Source organism: Oxyura jamaicensis, chromosome 1 (genome assembly GCF_011077185.1).
Source record: "Oxyura jamaicensis isolate SHBP4307 breed ruddy duck chromosome 1, BPBGC_Ojam_1.0, whole genome shotgun sequence".
NCBI classification, from domain to species: Eukaryota; Metazoa; Chordata; class Aves; order Anseriformes; family Anatidae; genus Oxyura; species Oxyura jamaicensis.
Genome location: NC_048893.1, coordinates 179,059,385 through 179,083,382, shown reverse-complemented (window position 1 = coordinate 179,083,382; position 23,998 = coordinate 179,059,385). Strand labels below are relative to the sequence as shown.

At 37.5% G+C, this 23,998-nt stretch overlaps 1 protein-coding gene across 2 annotated transcripts in view; it reads right to left on the bottom strand.

Moving 5' to 3' along the window:
• Positions 1 to 1,101: 1,101 nt before the first annotated feature.
• Positions 1,102 to 23,998, bottom strand: part of TRPC4 (transient receptor potential cation channel subfamily C member 4) — a 165,634-nt gene continuing 142,737 nt past the window's right edge. The window contains exons 3-8 of one of the 2 annotated variants that reach the window (XM_035324002.1): positions 20,571 to 20,881; positions 19,512 to 19,707; positions 17,624 to 17,818; positions 8,762 to 8,803; positions 6,218 to 6,307; positions 1,102 to 3,868 (exon numbers count right to left, since the gene is read on the bottom strand). In XM_035324002.1, coding sequence (XP_035179893.1) covers positions 3,152 to 3,868; positions 6,218 to 6,307; positions 8,762 to 8,803; positions 17,624 to 17,818; positions 19,512 to 19,707; positions 20,571 to 20,881 — 1,551 coding nt within the window. In that variant the 3' untranslated portion in view covers positions 1,102 to 3,151. The remainder of the gene's footprint in view (positions 3,869 to 6,217; positions 6,308 to 8,761; positions 8,804 to 17,623; positions 17,819 to 19,511; positions 19,708 to 20,570; positions 20,882 to 23,998) is intronic. The other variant, XM_035323993.1, reaches the window with a different exon arrangement.

Sequence of the window (23,998 nt, the reverse complement as noted above, 5' to 3'; positions counted from 1 at the left end):
CTCAGAGGATCTCTAATCTGCTTCTGCTACAGTGGCTGTAGGGTTCAAAAATAAAGCTTCAGCTAGTCTAAGAGCTGAAACACGGAGAGGTAAGATTTTTAGCCTAGAGGTTAAGAGTACTTGTGTGGGAGGAAGAAACTCCAGATTCCAGTTCCTGCCCCAAGGACAGTTTACTGGTATTATCAACCTGTAGTTTGATGTGGAAAACACAAAGTCTTTTGAATAGGGATCAAAACTGAGGAGTTCTGTTTCCCAGGTAAATGTACAAGATTGCTATTATTACAATTACATTTAATATTACTGGTAATAGTTATTACCTTTGCCATTACTAATATTATTTTATGAGGTTGCCCTACTAAGCAAAGGTGTTGGATTTTCTTAGGAGACTTTAAAATGAAGATGGATTATATTGTTCTCCAACTTATGTCTCTACATTCACATAAAAAGTCTTGATATCAGATACATACAGATATTTTGAACTGGAAGCAAAAATGCATTGCCTCATCACCCTTCAAATTCTGCCATGATTATAGTAAAATTGCAGATGCCAGTTTGTGCCATTGCACTCAAGCTGCATTCTACATTCCCATAGGGAGAAATCTCCTGTACTGAGTTCCTACTCTTTTACATTTTTTAAACTGTTGTAGTCACTATCATTTGTCATTAACAAAGAACCTGTAGAGTCATTATGGTACTAACGCATTTTTCATTTGTTGTGATGGAAGAGGAAATCATTTACAATGACACCTATGCTATGGTTTCACTTGTCAGTGCCCTGTTCTATATGTCTATAGAACATCAGTGCTTGGCATGGATTCCTTTCTCTGTGTTGTGTTTGACTGCAAAAGATCAGGCAACCACATGAGTAAATCATCCCAATTCAAATGGGCAGAACTGCAAGGTGCCAAAGGGAAAGGAAGAAAAGAAGCAAAGTTTCTAAAAGCTCATGGGAAATCAAGTCAGTATCTCTGGGTAGCTGCATTTCTGGAGTAGCAAATTTTAGCATCCCAAATGGTTGTATAGACTTTAATAAAATGTGATGTAAATGTTATATGAAATTAGTGATGGTGAAAGACTGTTAACTGGGATATAGAGAGAAGTTTGTGACAAAAATTACATGTGACACATTGGCTTTATATCATTCTTAGCACAAATGTTACAGTAGAAAAGAGAACTCTAAAAAAGTTGACCTAGTAAAAATGATATGAAGTTATTCCACCATTGTTATTATTATTATTATTATTATTTATTTCTTATGCTTGTAATAATTCAGGTGCTTTCCAAACAGAAAAGCTTCAGGCCCTGCCCCAAGGAGCTCACAATCTAAAAGTGGATAAGGGGAGAGATGAGGAGAAGAGGTCCACAGAGCAGTCAAGAGGCCAAGGTGGAAATCAACCATAACTTAGTAATCAAATGTGGTGTGAACACAGTGTTGCAAAGCTATACAAACTCTTTCCCAATTACTTTTCCATTTTGGTTCAACTAATTCACTCCTAAGTCCCATGGCACACGTACAGGAAGGAAGCTCTCAATATATGAACTCAGAGAGAGTAGTACATGTGTAAAGCAGAGCAGGAAAGCACACCCAAATGTATAGCAATGAGAGGAGGTTAGTCTGAATTTTCAAAACTCAGTAAAGTACAAGCATAGTTTAGGTGCAGAATGGTATGGCTTTAGGTCATGTCCTACACGGTGAGAGTTAATGTCATGGATTCTATTTGTTTTGTCCTCATTTTCTGCTCATTTTATATTTATAGGGATATCTTATGTAAGTGTACTCTATGCATTTGCACATCCCTTAATATAGGATAAAACGAACTTCAAAATCTATTATAGCAGGGCTAGGGAAGCTCAGAATGAAATGACCACACTGATGTGGTATATTCATGTTTGCATGGGAGAAGAAGGATGGCACTGGGAGCTCAAAGGTGGTCTTTCTTAGGTCACTTGTAAACTTATTATTATTTTTAATAATGTAGGACACCAGTCACTGATTAAAAAGCAACAGACTGTTTAATTTTAAAAATACTGTTTTTGACTAAGACAATAATTCACTCAGTTAAGAAAAATACTATTATGTTATCTTTATACATTTAAATGTCTAAATATTTTTTTTATAAAACCTCCGATCAGTTTCCCCCAAACTCAGAAGTTGTCAAAGAAACTCTCCTAAGTTTTGCCTTTAAAAGGTTCTCAGCAAATTGTCATGTCTTCCCAAGTACTCAGGGGATCATTGTATGCTTGTTTATTCCTGAAGTATCTTTCTCTTAGCAAATACAAGTGTATTGTGAAGGCAAAAGCTAATAAGCAGTTGAACATTAAAGTGCATAGGTTGTCCACATTTGGAAAAATAAATGGTTGAAGAAGCAATAGCTGTTGTGATTACGGATTCCTGAGGAGTAATCCGTCATCAAATTTTAGCAAGCCACAAATATTTCTTTTACTATAAGAAACATTTTTACAGTCTTCAGATCCTGAAAAATGCATTTCTAACAGTGGTATCAGGAAGGTAATAGTCCTCTTCCTGGGTGGGAGAAGATGTAATTAAATAATCAAATAGATTGATCATTCATAATTTACAGGTATTCATATTCCTTCAATAAATAAAAGAATATACTTTATATTTTGTTTCTTCATAGATTTGAAGCAAACCAACTTTCTAGCAATTTAAATAAATGATTCTAATAGCTTGACATGAATTATGTTGACAGGAACCACTTATGATAAGGATGTTGTCCAGAATCTTTTAAGAACCTACAAAGTTAAATAAAGGCTTACAAGTCTCTTAAGCTACTTTTATTTGCATAGAAAAATATTTATCATAGGAGTCAACTATCATATGAGAGAAATTGCATTTGTTGTAATTGAAAAAGATAGCTAAAAAGTTTCTGTGGGTTATTGCAACAGTACAAGAATACAAGATGCTTCCATTTATTAAAAAAATGTAAAACAAATTGTGAAAGCTAAAGCAGGCTACAAAACAGAAGGTCCCTTTATTATCTTTCTCTTGACTACTATGTTACAAGATCATGTGCCACAGTTGAGTACTATAAAGTGTAATTCTGCATTTGCTAATATGTTCTTAAAACATTCCCCCCCAAAAAGCACTATGCAAAATATATATATTTGTAAATGCTTCTTCCTGTAAGCATCACAACCTTGTTATCACATAGTCACCCTGATCAATTGTTTCCTGTTTCCCATCACAGTCAATGCTAATGTCCAACTCCTTGTCCTGCTGATCCTGTGGTGTGGCTGGTTCAGAGTTGTGTAACTCCATTTTCTCTGTTTCTAAAGCACAAACACTTCCCTCATCCTGTGAATCTGAAGTGTCACTGTTATTTTGTGACTCAGCTAACATGCACTTTTCATCAGGACTTTGAGTGTTTACTTCACAGTTCATTGTCAGCTCTCCCTCTTCCAGTTCATCAGCTTTCTCACATTGTTCTTCTGCTTGTTGACGGGAAACTTCTTCAGAAACGGTGTATATTTTATTTGTACTCTGCTCCACAGAGTTTGTTTTTGACCGTCTGTGAAATAACCCAAAATTTTTTATGTCTGTTACAAAATTAACACGCTTTTGTTTTTCCTTAGAGGACTCCGACACCATCATTGCTGAGCCATTGCTTACATTATGTGCTTCAGAGGCAATAGTGGCTGATCTTGGGTGAATCATTGTAGTTATGTCAAAAAGGCTGAAGGCCTTTTTCTTTCCTTTCTTGTTTCCCTCGCTCTCACTCTTTTCTTCGGTTTCTGACAGAGATGCTGCATCTTTGTTCATTTTTGGAGTCTGCAAATTAGAAAGCTTGCTTCCTTTTAGTAGACCCAGGACTTCAAAGCGAAAGCTGGAAATATCTTGTTTTAACTCCTAAAAATGAGGAAGAAAGATGAAACATCAAAGGATGAACACTAATTTGATTTTTTATCGTGTAATTAAATAAAAAGGAAAAAAAATCTTATGATAGAGATAAATAAGAAGCCTCATCATCTGGACAGTACCTGAGATCTTTGAGGTGCTTTACATACTCTGTCTAATGGATCTTCCAGGTGAGGCAAAAAAAGTGATAATCAGTGTTATCAGGGGAATCTTTAAAGGAAATGTACTTTGGCCTAGCACAGAAATCATCAACAGTGGTGGAGGAAGGAGCAAGGATAACTTAAAGACCTGTAGGTAATCTGTTAGACAGTGTTGTTCCATCATCATAATAGCCTTATGACCAGATGTGAACACTATCCCCAATATACAGACACACACAAAGAGGCATAAAGAATTACTGAATGGTTTAGGTTGGAAGGGACCTCTGGAAATCATTTACATCAACACCCCTGCTCAAGCAGGGGCACCCAGAGCAGGTTGCCCAGATCCATGTCCAGGTGGCTTTTGAAAATCTCCAAGGAGGGAGATTCCACAACCTCTCTAAGCAACCTGGGCCAGTGCTTATCCACCCGCACAACACAGAAGAGCTTCTTTATGCTCAGAGGAATCCTCCTGTGTACCGTTTTGTGCCTATTGCCTCTTGTCCTGGCACTGGTCACCACTGGAAAGAGCCTGGCTCCAGTCTCTTTGCACCTTTCCTTCAGGGATTTATAGACATTGATGAGATCCCTCTTAGACTCCTCTTCTCCATGGCTGAAAGTCACAGCTCTATCAGCCTCTCCTCTTAGGGGAGGTGCTCCAGACCCTTGAGAATCTTGGTGGACCTCCAATGGACTCTCTCCAGTATGTCCAGGTCTCCCTTGTACTGGGGGCCCAGAACTGGATCCAGCATTCCAAGTGCAGCCTCAACAGCACTGAGCAGAGGGGAAGAATCACTCCTCTGTACATGCTGGCAACACTTCTCATAAGGCAGCCCAGGAGACCAATAGCTTTCTTAGTGGAAAGGGCATGTTGCTGACTCATATTCAACTTGTTGTCCACCAGGACCCCCAACTCCTTTTCTGCAGAGCTCCTTTCCATCCGAGTAGCTCCCAGCATGTACTGGTGCCTTCCTCCACAGGTGCAGGAATCTGTACTTCTTGTTGAACTTCATGGCGTTCCTGTCAGTCTGTCAAGGTCCCTATGAATGGCAGCATTACCCTTTGGTTATCAGCCATTCCCCCCAGTTTTGTATCATCTTAATTTATTGAGGGTGCATTCTACTCCATTGTCTAGATTTTTAATGAAGCTATTAAACAGGACTAGAACCAGTATTGACCCCTGAGGTACTCCACTCATTACTCCAATGTCTCCAATTAGACATTGTACATTGACCACTTCCTTCTTGATCTAGCAGTTCATATAGTTTTTGAACCACTTAGCCGTCTGCTCATAGAGCCCATACTTCTACAGCTTTTCTGTGAAGATCTTATGGGGGACACGTGCATGTTTCCCTATGAGTAGCACACAGGAACCGCAGGTGGGACTTTGTGCATTTCTCCTAAATGTTGGGCAGCTGGCAGATAAGTCAAGAGCTAATCATTGCTTTCTGCCAGTGCATCCTCTATTTCTTAAAGACCTGTGTTAGGAGAAAACTCTGTCTTTACAACATGTCAATTTCTCTTCATTTTCGGTAAAGGAATATTACAGCAGCTAGCTCAGTCTCCAACTGTATCTTCTTTTTGCCAAAGCTGAGACCGATGGATATAATTTTGGATACTTGAAGGTAGAGGCACTAATAGTAACAAAATGTTTGATGCTAGAAATACACAGTGATTAATGTAAAAGTTGTGGTACATGTGGACCTCTTCACTTAATCTTTCAGATAAAACAGATTTTAATACTTAACTCCTTATTTAAGTTTTCCATCTATTAAGCCTGAACATCCCCAGCGCTCTCAGTCTTTCTTCATAGCAGAGGTGCTTCAGACCGCTGATCTTCATGGTCCTCCTCTGGATCTGTTCTAACATATCCACACACTTCTCTGTACTGGGGCCCCAGAATAGAATGAACTACTCCAAGTGGGTCCTCACAAGAGCAGAGTAGAGGGGGACAATCCCCTCCCTCCACCTGCTGGCCACTCCTCTGTTGATGCAGCCTGGGATGGAATTGGCTTTCTGGGCTGCAAGCATGCACTGCACACACGCAGTGTTCCAGGTGGAATCTCACAAGAGCAGAGTGGAAGGGAAGGATCACCTCCCTCACCCTACTGGTTATGCTTCTTTTGATGCAGCCCAGGATACAGCTGGCTTTTTGGGCTGCAAGTGCAAAACATATATGAACATATAATTAAATACATACCTTAAAATTTTCTTCTGTCAGTCCTTCCTCAGTTTTGGCATCTCTTATCATTGCTGCAACATATCTCTTAACCAGGTTTCTCATAACTTCCTAAAAATGTAAAATATTGTGTTAGTTTTCTTGGTAATAGTTACTAAATCTACACTCACTGTGTCTTCTTGTGTTTAAGGAACATGACAAAAAATGTACAAACCTTTGATCTGGTTAAAAATTTGTCCTGCTTTTCAATGGAAAGTGGTGATAATTAATTATCCTAAGAATGGCTGCTTTGGCTTTGATCAAAGGTATGCTTCATGCTAGTAACTTGCTCTCTGACAGTGAGCAGTTGCTGATGCCTCATGAGAAGTATAAGTCTAGTGCAATTGTATAATTTTTTTTTTTTCCAGCTATACTCTCTCAAGCCTCCTGCAATCTGAGATTCAGGGACTTCTTGAATTGGAAATGTTACCTTTACGTTTAATGGTCCATGAGAGGTTCTCCCCATGGGTTTTGAACTCATGTAAGCTTTCAGCATCCACAAATTCTCTGCTGATGAATTCCATGGTATAGTTAGACTAAAACCTAGATATAAACCGAGGTATGGATAGAATAAATCCTTGTGGGGTTTTGCTTGTTTTTAATCTTCTCTCTGATAGTTTCCAGTGTTGCCTTCTACTTCTAAGAATTTTAAATTTATTTAGGTTGGAAGAAATGTCTGGAGGCAGCCTGATCCAGCTGCCCCATTCCAAGCAGGGCTATCTCTGAAGTTGTATCAGGTTGCTCAGGTCCAGTTAAGCGCTGAATATCTCCCAGGCTAGACATTCTACAGCTTCCCTGAGCAATTTTTTCCAGTTCTTTACCACCCACATTGTGATAATGATTTTCGTTACAGAATTTCCCTTGTGCAACTTGTGTCCATTGACTCCTGTTCTGTTGCTATGTACCTCCAAGAAAAATCTGGCTCCCTTTTCTCTCTAACCAGCGTTGTGATATTGAAGACAGCAATTAATCAGCCCCCCCCCCCCCCCCCTTAACCTACTCCAGGCTGAACAAACATGGATCTCAGCTTCTCCTTTTAGGTCAGCCCTCTAACCTTGTTGGTGGCCCTTTGCTGATTTCCTTCCAGTTTGATACATCTCTCTTGCAGCAGGGGGCCCAAAACAGGACACAGTGCTCCAGATACAGGCTTACAAGTGTGGGCTGGAGGAGAATAATCGTATCTCTCCAAGTGCTGCCTACGGCCTTATTAATGAAGCCTAGTACGTCTGGTATTTAGTTTGAGGATAGATGGTAAAGAGCTGCTCTGTGTTCATCTTCTCCATGATTTTATAGATCCCTGTTGTACTCTCTACAGCTGTCTCTTTTTCAGGCTGGAAAGTCCTGATTTACTCAGTCACTTCCCATATGGAATCTATTCATTACCAAATTTACAAGTGTACAGCCCACATCTTGGTGAACTTGCACCCTTTTCAACACAATGAAAATTGAAAATAAATCTGAAAATTATTCCTTATGCTACAATAATCTCAAAAAATCCAGACTCTGAAGCAGGAAGGACAGAGAACAGTTTACAGGGCATCTAGGCAAAGGGATTATTAAGGAACAAAAAAGGGTCTATGGGAGAGCAGAACTGAGGAGAGAGAGATGGAGAGCTGACTCTGATGGAGCATGTCAGTTAGCTGCACATATGGACTTGGTTAATCCCAGAAGGAAGGTGGAACTGTCTTTTTTGATTTGTTATGTTCTTTTTGTTGTTGAACAGGGAAGTGATTGTCCCCCTGTACTCTGCTCTGGTGAGGCCACACCTCTAGTGCTGTGTTCAGTTTTGGGCCCCTCAGTACAAGAAGGACATCGAGGCCCTGGACCGTATCCAGAGAAGGGGTACAAAGCTGGTGAAGGGCCTGGAGCACAAGTCCTGTGAGGAGCGGCTGAGGGAACTGGGGTTGTTTAGTCTGGAGAAGAGGAGGCTCAGGGGAGGCCTCATTGCTCCCTACAACTACCTGAAAGGAGGGTGTGGGGAGCTGGACATCAGCCTCTTCCTGCAGATAACCAGTGATAGGACTAGAGGGAATGGCCTCAAGTTGTGCCAGGGGAGGTTCAGATTGAAAAGAAGGAGACATTTTTTCTCAGAAAGAGTAGTCAGGCATTGGGATGGGTTGCCCAGGGAGGTGGTGGCATCACCATTCCTGGGGGTGTTCAAGGAAAGGTTTGACATGGTGCTTAGGGACATGGTTTAGTGGGTGACATTAGTAGTAAGGGGATGGTTGGACTAGATGATCTTGGCGGTCTTTTCCAACCTTAATGATTCTATGATGCTATGTTACAGTGGATAAAATACTAGTCAGCATACTGTGGCTTTAGGAAATATCATTTTGCACCCAAAGAGAAGACAATTCTATGTTTCAAATGCTGTTGTTTCAAGATGAAATGTACTATGCTTTTATTTTATTTTATTTTATTTTATTTTATTTTTCTCTGCTTTCTTGTGAATTTTTTCCCTTTCTCCTCCTGACACTCTTTCACAGGCATAGAAAAACAATTACAAAAATAAACATGGACGTTTACCTGGTACTGATGATGTCTTCTCAGATTGTCAGCTGCACGCCTCTGGAAGAAAGAAAGAAAGAAACAAACAAACATGAATCCCTATTTGGTAGAAAAATATATCATGGCAAAACAGCAGGTCTGTGCAGTCTGTGGTATCTAACAAGCTGAGAGTTGGTTGAATGGTTCAATGTCTGCTGAAAAATTGCAATGTTAGAGCGAATCCTGTCATTAGCTTTACAGAAGGGAGTATGTTGTCACTGGAAAGGCAAAGTGGATTTTCTACGTTTTCTTGTGTGCTAATAAAATTGGCATTGGTGTGGATGTGGTGGAGCAGCGAGGTCTCTGCCTGCAAAGCTTTGAAGTCACAGATGTGAGACAGAAGATGTTATTGTGTCACTCATTTGCACAAATTGAAGGATATTTTACTGAACTGAGAAGAACTTGACATATACAAGGTGTTACCTATGGCTGTCTCCTTACATCTCATTTAGGGTAGAGCTATCCACAGCCTGCAATATAAAACCATTTTTAAAAGAAAATTCCCTGCTTAGTTCTTTGTTAGAAAGCCACTTGATACACAGAGAAGTATGAAAGACAGAAACTTAGCTTTGTGATAGAGAGTTCTGTGTTAATAAGGAAGGAGGTCTTAAGGGATAGCAACTATGAAGAGGAACAGCAAAAAGAAGCTTGGCAGAATGAAAACACAGTATAGGCTTCAAGAAAATGTTGCATTAGATCATACTGCTATACCTAGGGGGTGTCCAGAAGAAGATGGTGAAAAAGAGCCTTGAATTACTTAGTCCTTGAATTACTGTTGTCCTCAACATACTGAGTAACATTTCTTTTTTATTTTCTACCTTAATTATCCCCAGCTGGTGGAAGAGAGTCTTACAATTTTTACTTGGCTTCTTATATCTCCTGCTGGTGAGAAAAGTAGGTGTCTGACCACTAAACATATTTCTACAAAACAGAACACTTAGAGTATCTTAAAACAGGATAAAATGGCATCCAGGAGACTCAATAAAATTGACTTCAGTTGCATAATGAGCCAGGCACAATTAGGTATTTTGTCATCTTCTTTCACTTGAAACTGACTGGCAATTTATTTATGATTTACACTTTCTCTGTTTGGGAATAGTTTCTATTTTATGATTGATTTCTTTTTGCAATTAATTTGAGAGATGTAGTACCTGTGTGGTTGGGGTTGGCAAAAGAGAATAGAAAGGGGAAAGCCATGATTTCCAAACTGCCATGGGAAACTACCATGGCTTTGTACATAAACATTGTGCCTTCAAAGTTTTTTTCCAGATGGTGTTTCTGCACCTTATACCACATCCAAAGGCAAGATGGATGCAATTCCTCATATTTAAGGAGGGAGGGATGGGAGTCTGTGTCCACTGCTGGGGCTGACTGGACAAGGTAGCTATGGGAAAGACAATAGCCTCCCACCATCTATTTTAAAGCAGGTTTAATTTTCTGATTTTTTGCAGTTGACCACACGATGGAGATATTTCATTCCTGCTGAGAGAGCACTAGGGGAGTCTGAGGCTGTACAGGAGCTTTCCACAACTGTTCTGACTCACGGGCAAAGGAAAAAAACACCTTAAGGTGTAAGTGAAACACATTTCAGTTCAGGTAAGACTCTCATAAATAAACTCCTATAAATAAAACAAATGCTAACTCTTGCCTTGCAAGCTACTTTCTGCAGTTGCTGTCTGCTCTGCTTTATTTTACAGTTAAAAGTAATCCATTACACTGAGAATCTGAAAGAGAATGAATTCAATGGTTTATTTGCATACACATACACATAGACACTGCATAAGGGAGTATGCATACACATAGCCTATCAAAGTTAACCACATCAGTTCATTATCTCTGGTTTAAATGCTCAGATTCAGTCCCCAGATCATAATCTCCTTTTGCTTCTTCTCAAAGTGGAATGAATCTTTAAATAAATATGTCTGAAAATAAAACTACTCTCTATACATAAAATGATATTGACACTCATCTCTTCCTTATTAAGTTCACAGTTAGCTGTTTTTTTCTCTCCCTGGTCATAGTCTAACCTGTCACTGTTCACAATTTGTTTCAAGGAACTGCTGTGCTGTGTGCATGACGAATTGTTGAAAAGTATGGCTGACAAAGGGTTAAAAGTTAAATCTGATTGAAAAATAGCAACAAGGGAATAAATAATCTTGTGATGGAAATATTGTATGAGATGGTGAAATAAAAATAAATGTTTATCACTTTCCAAAGGGGGGTGCTAATATGTTTTAGGAAGCTTTAACAGCTCTTTACTGGCATTGACAATCATTTTGGTCTTCCTGTTTATGGCATTGCTAGTAATTTGTACTTTTTTTTTGAAGAAAAATCTCTTTAGCAGTTAAAAAAAAGAAAAAAAGAATATTAAATTAGTTCCTTTGATGTGATTTATCAAAATTATATCTTTTATAAAAAATGAATTCAAATTTCACATCTATCTTTGACCTCAAACTGCTTGGTGATAAAGGTCCAGAAAACCTAATGATTATCTGAAGTCATACAATGTATTCCTCATCTGGAATTGAAACATTACAGGGGAAAGAACTTATCTGCGTTTTCAGAAAGGTTTCCCTGTGAGATGGTCTTTGTTATAAAACATATGTGCTCCAGATTAGTGATTTCCATTCCAGGTGGAAGGTGTTATTTTTTGCCCTAGTTTTCAGCAAGACACATTTCAGGGAAAATACAAAACAGTTGTATTGACTGAGGACTTGCATCATTTTCCACTTGGAGAAAGAAGACTAAGAGAATGAGGAAGAAGATTTTCTCTGACAAATTCTTATCATTGTAATGTAGATTTCTTGAAAAAAAAAAAAAAATAAAAAATAAAAAAATAGCTATCTATCTAAACATCAGGTGTGCAAAAAATACTGAAGATATGTCTGGCAAATCCTTTCCACTTTATCCTTTGAAATTCTTAAAATTATAGATAAAACACTTTTTAGTGACTGATCAGACACAAAGTGGAATATAATTTGAGGAAAATAGTACAATTTATTCCAGTGGGCTTGGGGATTCTTTTCTTATATCTCTTCTCTTTAGAAATAACAATAGATTTCAGATGACCAACAAGAGTAGCCTTGAGACACCCAAAGGATTTGGGTAGTCAGAAAAACTTCAGCCTGATCAATGGAATTGAATTACTCATCTGGCTTTTGCAAAGGCGAGCTGAAAAAGTTAACAGAACTACTATATATAGCTTAAAGAGCAGCACACACTGTTATTTCAGTTTTGAGTGTAGGAGATACTTTGTGATAATAGCTAAAGAGAATGCTGCATACCTGGGATATGTCAAAATGACAAAATAAAAATGTGCTGAAATCTGAAAAGGCAGAAGATCTCTGTCTGATTAATAGCATGTTGAAGTGCTAGCAAATCATGTGTGAGCATACTGTCCTTCCTGTACCGAGGAAGCCTGTCGTAGTTGTGGCTAAAGATCATGCCGTCAGCATGGCTGGACAGCCTGTGGAGAAAGTTCTTTGAAAAAGCTCCCCTTGACTCCACCGCCCACCTCTTCATCTGTCCCAGTACAACAAAGGGTGCCAGAAATATAGAACTGACAGTCAAGGAGAATAAAATTCATCAACTCTCTCCAAAGGCTCCTCACTTCCATGCAGACCCTCTTCTTTCCTGTGACAGCTTTTCTGTAAGTAGCACTGTAGATGGTCCTCCCAAGCAATCATGACAAAGGTATCTACTGACTTTGTGTGTGTGTGTGTGTGTGTGTGTGAGCCACATAAATCTTTTCACTGGGTGTCTGCTGGAAATTATGCTGACCCTGAATTCTGCATTATACCTAAGTATAATTTTTCAAGCGCTTTTTTCTTTATATATATGTATTAAATCAAACATTACATATATAATCCAACAATCCACTGTGTATATATATATTCTTTATATATTCTTTATATACATATTTATCTTAATATATTCTATATATACTATTTATATATGTGTATATATTTTTGTTGGTGACACATTTATACCTCCTTGATTCCTTTTGGCTCTTGATTGCTGCTTTTTTATGCAGATCTTATGCCTGATCCTTGAAAAAATGCTGGCTTTAAAAAGACACCTATTTTCTGTCTATCATTTGTTTTTCACACTGACTCAGCCTTTGGATGTTCACTAGTGTTTTTCCTACTGGAAAACACCACAGTATGCCACTGCTGATTAGAGCTTCCTAATAGCAAAGTTAGCATATAGAAATTTCAGGAAAAAATGTTTTGAAATCTGAGTTCTGCATCACAGACAACCTGGCATTCATACATCTATTTAGCTGATGTACGAAAATGAACCTGAAAGGGAGTCATTAAAAATAAATAAATAAATAAAGGTATCAGAGTTATCAGAGTTCATAATGCAAGACTCAGTGAAGAGGAATAGTTCCCAAAAAAGCTTGTCTTGTAGATCTGAGACAGGAATTCCAGTGAGCTGGAGTCAGAGAGTTGTCAGCTGAAGTCTTCAAACAAAAGGCAGAGATAACTCTTCATTTCCCTTTGTTTGTAAAGGTATAAAGGTTCTAAATTTAATTTTTGGTAGAGTTAGTTGGGACAACTGAAAAAATTCTGGGAACAAAAGGCTGAGCTCTGGGTGATGATAATAAGTTTTTCAAAATCAGAAAACAGTGCATTCCTCCAGGACAAACTCTAAGATCATGACAATGTGCACATTTTTTCTTTAATGACTTAATCTTTTTATTGGAGAAAATCCACTTAACAGTGTCTGCTTTACGTCTGCCCAGACAGTGTGTAGAACTGAATGATGGAGTGACTGGCTCTCACACATTTTCCTTATGCAGAAATAATAGTGCATACGCCAATCTTTTCCCATTTTGGAGCTTGAGTGCATAGCTGGTCCTAGAAATTGCAAAATGTTCATAACGCAGACACATCTATTGGGGCTGCTGTTACATCTGAGTATGGCTGAAGAAGTTCATATTTTTATGAGATGCCCAGATATGCAGACAGAATCTGGCTGGTCAACCACAGCCACTCACCGTTTCCAAGAAGCTGTAATTGTTGTTGCTGTGATGATTCAACTGGTGAACACTCTGCTTCAGAGGGGTTGCAGCTAAACTTACAGCTAAGTGTCTGTTCTATAGTTATAATTAGTGATGGATATGGCCCTATTGTCTCACAGAGCTTCATAATTTTTGCTTTTTCTCATCAAACATTTTTTTTGAAGTTTTCTCTACAGAAAATAACAACAACAAACCCCTACATCTCTCCCTCCTCTATGCCCTCTGCTTCCAAAGAGGTCAGTTATTGGAAGTTCACATTCAGATCATAGGGAAGCTAGGTTCATCTCCTTCTCTTACATTGTCGGAAGAGAACACCTTTTCCCCCAGTGTCTTCACCCTGGTAAGAAACTGGCTGGGTAACTGGGCCCAGAGAGTTGTGGTGAATAGAATTAAATCCAGTTGGTGACCAGTCACAAGTGGTATCTCCCAGGGCTCAGTACTCTTTAATATCCTTACTGATGAGTTGGACAAGGTTATCAAGTACATCTTCAGTAAGTCTGCAAATAATGCCAAGTTAGGCACGAGTGTTGATCTGCTCAAGAGTAGGAAGGAGGGCTCTGCAGAGGGCTATGGATAGGCTGGACCAATGGGCCAAGGCCAAGTGCACGAGGTTCAACAAGGCCAAGTGCCAGGTTCTGCCCTTGGGGCACAACAACCCCATGCAATGCTATAGGCTGGGGGAAGAGTGGCTGGAAAACTGTCCGACAGAAAGGGTCCTGGGAGTATTGGTCAACAGATGGCTGAATATGAGCCAGCAGTGTGCTCAGGTGGTCAAGAAGGCCAACAGCATCCTGGCTTGTATCAGAAAGGGTATGGCCAGCAGGTCACAAATGATTAGGAAATGATAAGGAGACCTTAAAATTCACTACAACTACCTCAAAGAAGGTTTTAATGGGGTTGGTCTCTTCTCTCAGTCAACAACCAAGAGGACAAGAGGAAATGGTCTCAAGTTGCACCAGAGAAGGTTTAAGTTGAAAATAGGAAAAAAGTCTTCAGTGAAGGGTTGTGAGGCATTGGAACAGGCTGTTCAGGGAAGTAGTTGAGTCACCATCCCTGGAGGTATTCAAAAGACATGTAGATGAGGTGCTCAGGGACATGGTTCGGTGGTGGCAGTGCTAGATTAATGATCGGACTTGATAATCTTAGATATCTTTTCCAACATAAATGATTAAACGATTCTATGACTATGATTCACAGTTTTGGGACAGGAATCACCTCTTGTCAGAGCTGTTCTGCTTATAATAAATAATTAAATACTTACTGGAGAATGGAAGTGAACCTGGGTCTCCCATAGCCCAAACTATTAGTTATTTTTAGCATGTGCTCCAATGAGAAATTCTGTCCTGAAGTTAAGTCTTTCCCAACAAAAAGTTTTTTTGGAACTGGTATATATTTATGAAAAAGAAAATAAAACAAACAAACAAACAAAAAGGTTGTAAGGAAAATGCTATGTGGAAAAAATTCTCAATGAGCTTTGTGTATACACTCTCTACCTGTTGACCCTTTGCTGCAACAGTTTTGCAAAACTCAAATTGCTGATATCTAGAAGCTGTTATTTATTCCCCTAGCTGTGGGTAGCTGCAGGAACCAGGGGGTGATCTGTTTGAACCCCCATTTACATTTTCACCATGTAAATCAGCAGGGGGCAGGAAGCACCCTGTTTCTTTATTCCTCTTTCCAGACAACCAGAAATAAGATTACTCCCAGAGTTGCAGGTTGAGAGGCAAAAAAGGAAAATAAATAAATAAATAAAAAGTACTTTATCCTGAATTGAAAGTCTGTCAGAAGATATTGTCCTGAAGGCTCTTCTGGGATGTATAAGTGTATTCAGAATTTGTCCCAGTCAAACACAGATATTGTCCCAGTCAAACACAGATATTGTGTTAACCAAGTATAGATACTCAGCTGCTATGCACTGGCATCTCTCCATTAATTTTAATATCATTCTATCAGTTTACACTAGATAATCATCCCTACCAAATGCTCAACAAATGCCTGGAAGTATTGCCCACTCTCCTCCCCACTCAAGTACATCAGTTTCTTTATTTCTAACAAAAATTCACAGTTTTTCCTACAGTTGCTCTCTGCACTTCTTTTCTTTGCTAGGTTACACAGTGATGTTTTGTTCTTGAAGTTCTTCACCATTCATTCTCAGTTCATGTGCTTATTTTTATTTCTATCTGAGTTGCTACTTATTTGTCTTCACTGCTTTTCTAATATTAATCCAAAAGAATTTTTTGGTGTTTCTTTTCTGCAGTTGCTAGTTTGTTTCAATATCATTCTCATGTTTTACAAGCTTCCTTTTCTGTTCCTTTCTTTCTTATCTACAAGTTTGACAGCTAAGTGAAGCATACTTTCCGTTCACAATGTCCAACAAGGTCAGGATATTGCAATAAGCCTGATTAGAAGCTTTTCACGGAGTGCATAATCTACTAATCAGCTAAGGAAATGTGAAATGGTTTTATTTGTCACACTGCCTCTTTATCATATATCTGCATCTCTGCAAACTTGTTCCTTGAGGCGTATCTGATGATAAAGCTGAATGCCAGGATATGATGGGAGAATAGATAGGAAAAAAATCTACTTATTTCTCATTTTCTCAGGAAACTGGGAAGAAATGCACAGAAGAAAAGAAGGTACGTAGAGTAACGGTCTGTAGATAATGGTCCAGCAAAGAATCATAACATACTCACAGCTTCTTTGGTGTATTGCTAATAGTTTCAACAGCATGAGGACTACAGTCCTTTCTTCCCCTTACCCATACATGACAATCATATGGTCTCCCTTAATTACCCTAGTTTACCTGCAATAGATTGATTTGTTTGTTAACTTTTTTATTTTATTTATTTATTTTTTTTTTATGCTGGAGTTGTCTAAATGCAGTCTAGTTAACAAGGTACTCACTTGATTTATATATGGAATGAAGGAAATATTCCTAGAGAGATTTACTTGTTGGTTGGTCAGGTTGTTACCAAACTATTTCCTCTGACAATATAGGAAAATTGTGCTGCTTACTGCAGAATCTCAACTGAATAAATATATGAGAAACACATTCAAATTTGCTTTGCACTGCAGCTACCAGAGAGTTTGTGGTTGAGATATTACACAGACATCTGCTGAATCCAAATGCAGGAGTATTCTTGCTCCCTTTGTGTCTCTTTTCCCCTCTTTTATTTTTTTTTTCCTTTTTTTTTTTTTTTTTGTTTTCCCTAGAAATTTCCACTGCTATTAAGCACTATTAGAATAGGGCAAAAATATGATTCTTAAACAACTCTACCTGCAGATTCAGATAAGCAATTCTAAGTGGTTACCTTTCAAAATGCTTTATTTAATGTGAACAGTTTTTGGTAAGAATGATTTTATATAAACCCATTTCATTCCATGTAGAGAGACAGAGAATATGCCATAACAAGTTTTTTATATACAGTTCTGTGGTTCATGATATGTTGATCAAAATTGAATTGTGACACTTGAGCTGGAGAGCGCTAACCAGAACTCTGGAACTGGTAGACAAGTATCTGTATTTGATCTCTATTTATATTGCTTTTAATCTTGAATTATCTGTGGATGAGGCATAGTCATGCTTTATACTGTCATTGTGCAGAAATCCAATGATGTTTTCTCTCCAGTCAGACACATTGACATGAATGTAAATAATAATAACAATAAAATAATTCTCTGAATTCTAGAATTACTCTGTAATTCCTGTTCACATTATTTGACAATTCAGAGCCTTTCCATCTCTGTAAGGCTGAGAAAGACTTATCTGTATATAAAAGAGGAGGATTAACAGCAGAGTAGCACATAGGTCTTACCCCTATTGTTCCAAAACTTTCAGGCTTTCTTCTAATTTTTTTCTTGCACAGGTGTCTCCATAACCATTTGATCAGATACCAGAGAGACTTTGGACTTGGTATGACATTGAAAGGAGTGGGCAGAGTCCCTCCTTCTTCAAAGTAACTCATCCAGAGTTTTGTCCGAGCAAACTTCCACTCAATATCTGCATGATCCTGTGAACAAAAAGCACAACAACACCTATGTGGCTGTAATTAAGGAGATGTAAAAAAACTCTAAAAAACCTGAACCTAATGCTAGAAAAACCCTGAAACTCTAATGAGTTTTCTTTTTAAAATACTGGAACCTTCTTTTTGCAGAAATTTTTTAACACAAAGCAAAGCTTAGCTGGTTTACTCCAATAAAGAGATATTACATACATACAGTATATCTCCACTTTCAACCTTTCTTGCTTAGCTACAGGTTTTTAAATAATTAACAGTCTCTCAAACAACAAAGGATAATTACAAGCAGAAAAATGTTACATCTCTGGTAGAGATGTTTTGTTATAATAGCAGCAGCTCATCATTGTTCCACATAGATCACTCTAATTACTCTGCTGTGTAGCAGCTTCAACAAGTCTGTAAGCCTCATGCACTCTCTCAGTTGTTGCCAGCCCCTGAAATTTACAAATAACCTATATAACAAATCATGATGTTACTTATACTGTTGAGTTGAGCAGAATTATTTTCTCCTACTTCAAGACTGTGTATTTGGAATTGGTTATGGTGTTGTTTTCTTTTTTATTTTTTCTTATCTTTTTTTTTTTTTTTTTTTTGGAATTTGAATGTTTCTTTCTTTTGAATTTGATACAATATTGCATCATTTTGAAAAGTTAAAGAAAATCAAAACTAAAACCTAGAGTTTGAAAAGATTGTTATGTCTTAGCAGCTGAACAAAAAATTTAAAGGAATAAAGTTTGTTTTGGACAACAAAAAATAGTAGCCAAGAACTGAATCTATAGACCTAACCCTAACTTTTAATATTTAGACAGATTTACTATAATCAAAACAGTAATGTTTTGATTATATGTTTTATCAGGAAAGTATTCTACCACAGAATGAGTTTTGATGAACATTAATATGTCATGGTATTGTGTAATAGAATTTATCAACTACTGTTATATAAACACATTTATTTTGTGGAAAAAAATGTAATTTATTTACAAAATAGGAAAAAAAAAAAAAAGCAGCCCTTTAAAAAATCTTAAGGATGTGAAGTTTTCTTTCATTGATTGCTTTCTGCATGATCATATTTGAATTATTATACAATACACCAGTGTTTAATTTCATTAGTCTCATAATAGAGAGATGAGAAATAAAAATAGCTCTGGTAAGGATAAAGACAGTTTTCATTACACAGGAAAACAAGGCACTGCTTAATGAGGTGTCATGACCTTTTATTTCAGTTGTTAGTGGGTTCCAAATTGTCCACAAAATGCAGGCATCCAATTCCTATTCACTATATATTCGTACTATATAAGAACTACAAAATAACAGCCTTTTAAAGGTTAATCAACACATTAAAAATAGAGACCAAACAATCTATGTCTGAGTCTTGTTCAGAACAGAGGTCCTGCACAGAGCAGCTGGGGCAGTGCTGAAGCCTTTGTCACTTGCCAGCAGCTTCAGGACACCCTTCTCTATCCTCAAGATGACTTCTACAGTGGGGCCACCTCTTCCCCATTCCGAGTTCTGGGGAAATTCCCCTCTGCTTCAACCCAGCCGTGGTCTGGTTTCTGTGTCCTTCCAGAATAGTGCAAAAGAATTAGAACAAATCCTATATTCCGTCTTTAAAAAAGATTTTCTGACAGAAAAAAATGGGATGTAGGAACAGAGAGAAGGTATATATTACAAATGATCAACTTACAGCAATTAGCTGGTAAGAATTATTCATCATGGCTATTAGCATGTTGAGTAGAACAACCAGAGAGATAACATTATAGGTACCAAACATGGTAGCCCCAACAAATTCAGTAAATTCATGCTTTGGTTGCACATTGGTCACATAGAGATTGATGAGTCCAAATATAGACCAGAATAAAGACTGCAGCGTTTCAAATAATCTGAAAGACAAAACCCAAAAGGAATAGTTGTATAATACCAATGCATATACTTTTCAGATTATTCATTTTTTTTTTCCCCTGATGACAAAATGTTCTTGAATTGATTGAGGTGGATGATTCACAGTACAGCCAACCTATATGGAATATTTTTTCTGGAGAAACACTGGCTGAATGTTTCAGATAGGAACCTCTAGATATCTAATGTTGAATGTATAAGTAAACCTGTGAGTACAAGGCTGATTCTGTTCAAACTTCTAAAGGATAGATATCATTTTAGAGATCTTATTTTGGACACTTATCTTTGAAGTATTTTGCCCCTTTGCCTTGTCTTTAGAGTGTAGAACAAGGATCCAAAAGTAAATCATCAACTATGTTTTAGCAAGATGTTAAAATAAATATGGTATTTTTGTACCTATTCAGTGTTGTCAATTTATGCCATTTCTACTTTGTGTTGAGAATCATTGAGATAAAAAGGTGCTCTGTAATTAGAAGGGCATTACTGTCTTTACCATGTGTTTACTTTAGTAGAGAATGGGGATATTAAAAAGCAAACATGCCACTCTCATATAGCACTTGTGCTTTTACAACTAAATGTTACAATATTCTCTAAAATAAGTTTGGGACAGCAGCTAGGATAGTAAATAATAAAATCCCACTTTTAAAAAATCCCGCTATAGGATGAATATTATTACAGACTGATACAATGTTAACATTCATTTATTTATTATTAGAGTGCCTTTAGGAGTATCTGTCAGGATGCCACTGTAAGAACAATAGGGAACAAAAAGACAGCCTCTTTACTGTGAAAAATATCTACATGAGTAAAATATTGGAGTAGGGTTAAAAGTAGATGAGCCACTTACGTTGAAAATGCATTATTCTGCTCTGCACATCGTATCCCTTTACACTTGTTTTCTTGTGTCTCATAGTAGAAGTACAGCTGGTTCAATCCATTTGCAAAAGCTAGCAGCACGAGGCAATATATGAAGAGAAACTTCAAAATGTCCAGCAACATTCTTCCCAGAGATATCTGCAGAGGTCCCAGGTGAGAATTTGCAGTGAATAATGAGATCAAACGTAGAGAGCTAAAGATGTTTGCAATTGCAAACAGGGCCTCAGCCACCAGCGTCGGATGCCACATGTCCCAGCTCTGTCGTGGAACTAACCCGCTATACTGAAAACAAGCAGAAGGGAAAAACAATTACTCCGCTGTTTATATGCAGAAAAAAAAAAAAAAAAAAAAAAAAAAAAAGTGTCTTGGTTCTTTACAAGCCGTTCCATTAATTTGGTGATAGTACAATAAAAATAAACATATTTTGGAGAGAAATATGTCTTTTTGAGATCTTTGTATTTTAGCAAAACTTAAAATGGATGGTGTATGGATACTTGTCCTTTATTTCCACCTGCAGAATAGCCTATACTTTCTTTTGTTTTACTGTGCTTTTCATTTGATTATGATTTTTACAGTAGCAAAAGCATGTCTAACATTTCTAAGAAAATTATTTTTGAACATCTGGATTTTTAGACTTGATGAAAAGTTCAACTGTAGAAACAAGTAAGTTAGTTTTTTGCAGAACAGTGAAGATACGACAGTTATGGATAGAAACAGAAAAAAACTTTGAAAAAGTTGGAAGAAAACAATCAAGGAATAAGATAGAATATCTATCACTTAATCACAAACAATGGACAAATAAAGAAAAAGTGTTTTTTAATGAACCATGGAAAACTGCTTATGTATCTCATTATCAAAGAGTTTCATGCCTGGGACTATGATTCTTTACTGTTCCAGCTCTACCAAAACATTTATTGAAGATGAAAGATGTTACTTTGAAGTAAGGCTTAACTACCATGTCAGACTCATTATTATTTATGGGGTCTCATTAATCTGCTTTATAGGACGTATCAGAGGACAGGATCTAAGCTATGAAGTACTCTAATATCGTGGGATAATATAATATGAATCAGATACAAAGAAGGACAATAGCGCAGCCTGTATCTACCCACTCTGGGCCACCCAGATGCATCCTTCAGAGTTGGTGAATGTGTCCTCAGTAGTAAGGAAAGGTACCCTTCCCTAACACTGTGGCCAGATGTAACATAGCCAGGTGTCACATTTCAACGCCACGCTCAGCCTCCAAATAACATGACTGCTCTTGAACTGCAGATGGGATCTGGGCATTTTCTGGGGCAGTGCTAGTTGGCACAGTACCCTACCATGTTGACGTTGCTTTAATCAAACTGTAGGAGAGGTGAGAGTGCCAGTACATGACAATAATCCCTGGCAGTTTTATTTTTGCATAAGTAGTCATAGTGTAGTCCCAACAGTATCTGACAGTCTTGCAGTTTGGGGGATGGGAACTGCAGAACTCGAGAATTGTCTGCTGCTGAGTTAGGAACCACACTGCCTTATGCGTCAACCACCAGTGATATTTGTTTTCTACAGAGCAGCAAATTAAACCCAGTCCTGCTGGAGTCATAGGTCATTACTCTGTTCATTAGACTATCTCCTTCTCTAATGACCATGCTGTAAAATCGAGTCTTACTATATCTGACATTGTAGCTCCAAGAGAGATGCTATTCTGCCTCATTTACTATTGACTTTCAGTTCAGTTCTGATTGCCTTAAGACCGATGATACGGGTAGTAGAAAACAGAACTGAGTTTCCAGAGCCCCCAGCTAAGAGATTAAAGCACAAAGAAAATGAATATGGAAAATTTACAATGGTTACTGAGAAAAGAGAGGTGAGAACTGCTCTGTGTGTTTTCTATAATGTCTTTCTTTGCATAATGTTATACAATATATTACTATGAATTCTGGTGGCACTTTAAAGTCCCGGTGTATGAAAACTCATAACTGTTAAATAACTGGGAACAGTTGCCAGTACAAGCAAATATTAGATGCTGAACAGTGCTATAAATGCTCAGATTAGGGAAAAGTATACAGGAATAAGGTAAAATCCATTTGTGGAAAAAAAAAAAAAAACTGAGAAGAGATGGAATTTTTGGTAGTTACAAAAGCATCCAGCTGCAAACATATTTTAGGCATGTACTAGTAGATTCCAAGGAAGTTAAACAAGCAAGTTAAAAAAAAAAAAAAAGTAGAAAATAAAAATAAATGAGTAGAAAATAATAATAATTTTTTAAAATGATAAGGAAATACCCTTCTGAGAAAAACATAGAACTACATGGCAATGAACAGAGATAGCATATGATGTAGAAAGACAACAAGGATCATATTCAATTAGATGAAGACAGCTACATCCAAGCTCTCTGTCAGCTTCTTTTACAGTCACCATTCACATTTCTATTATAGGAAAGCAGATAAATAAAATAGGTCATATGAGTTGGTCTAACTTTTTATTTTTCTCATTATTAGTTATATGATTTGGGGTAGGAGACAGTTATCTTAGATATCTAAGAAGTAGTCTGACAAGATGTCAGTTTTTAAAGGAAATTATGAAGCTAAGGAAAAGAGGAGAAGAAAGGACTTTATCAGTGATGATCAGGACTGAGATGCAAAACTGGTGTGTTCAAAGTCAGCTTCAGAATATCCCAGTCTAACAAATTAACACAACCCTATTTGTTATTTCTTGTTATCCAAATAAGAAAAGATCAAGTGATCGTTGGTCTGTAAAGGGAAAATCAAAGTCACAACACAACAGCGTTATCTCAGCTTTACTGACTACCTTTCTTGGACCCAAATGCTTCCTTTATGTGTGGAGGTGGTGCAAAAGGTCTCATAGTCATAAACAGTGAACAATGAGGACTAATTTAGTTTTGAAAAGATGTGCTTTAAGAGAAAATATATATATAGTGAGAGAAGTAAAGGCCTGAGAAGTAGGTTTGAAAATGATCTGTGAAAGATACTAGCTGAAAGAAGACAATAAAGTATGAGTATGAAATGAGTATGAAATGGCTCTGTCAACAAAACCCCACTGACCTTACTAACCAGAGGAGGCAGAGATATGAGGATATGAAGATGCTGAAAAGAAATCTAGCAAGATCAAAGAACTAAGACAACAAAGAAGCTTACATGAAAAGGAAAAGAAAGCAGAGGAGCAAAGAAACTAGGTATGTTAAAACCAGAAACAAACAATGAAAGTGTATATATATATACACACACATATATATATACATGTACATATATGTGTGTATATATATCTATAATATATATATACGTAATATATATATATATATATTAAGGTAAGAAAAAATGTAGTTTAGGGCCAAGAACTAAACAACCCATATTGTGCAGAATTAGAGAAGAACATTTAGCAATGCCAAGCTTGTGG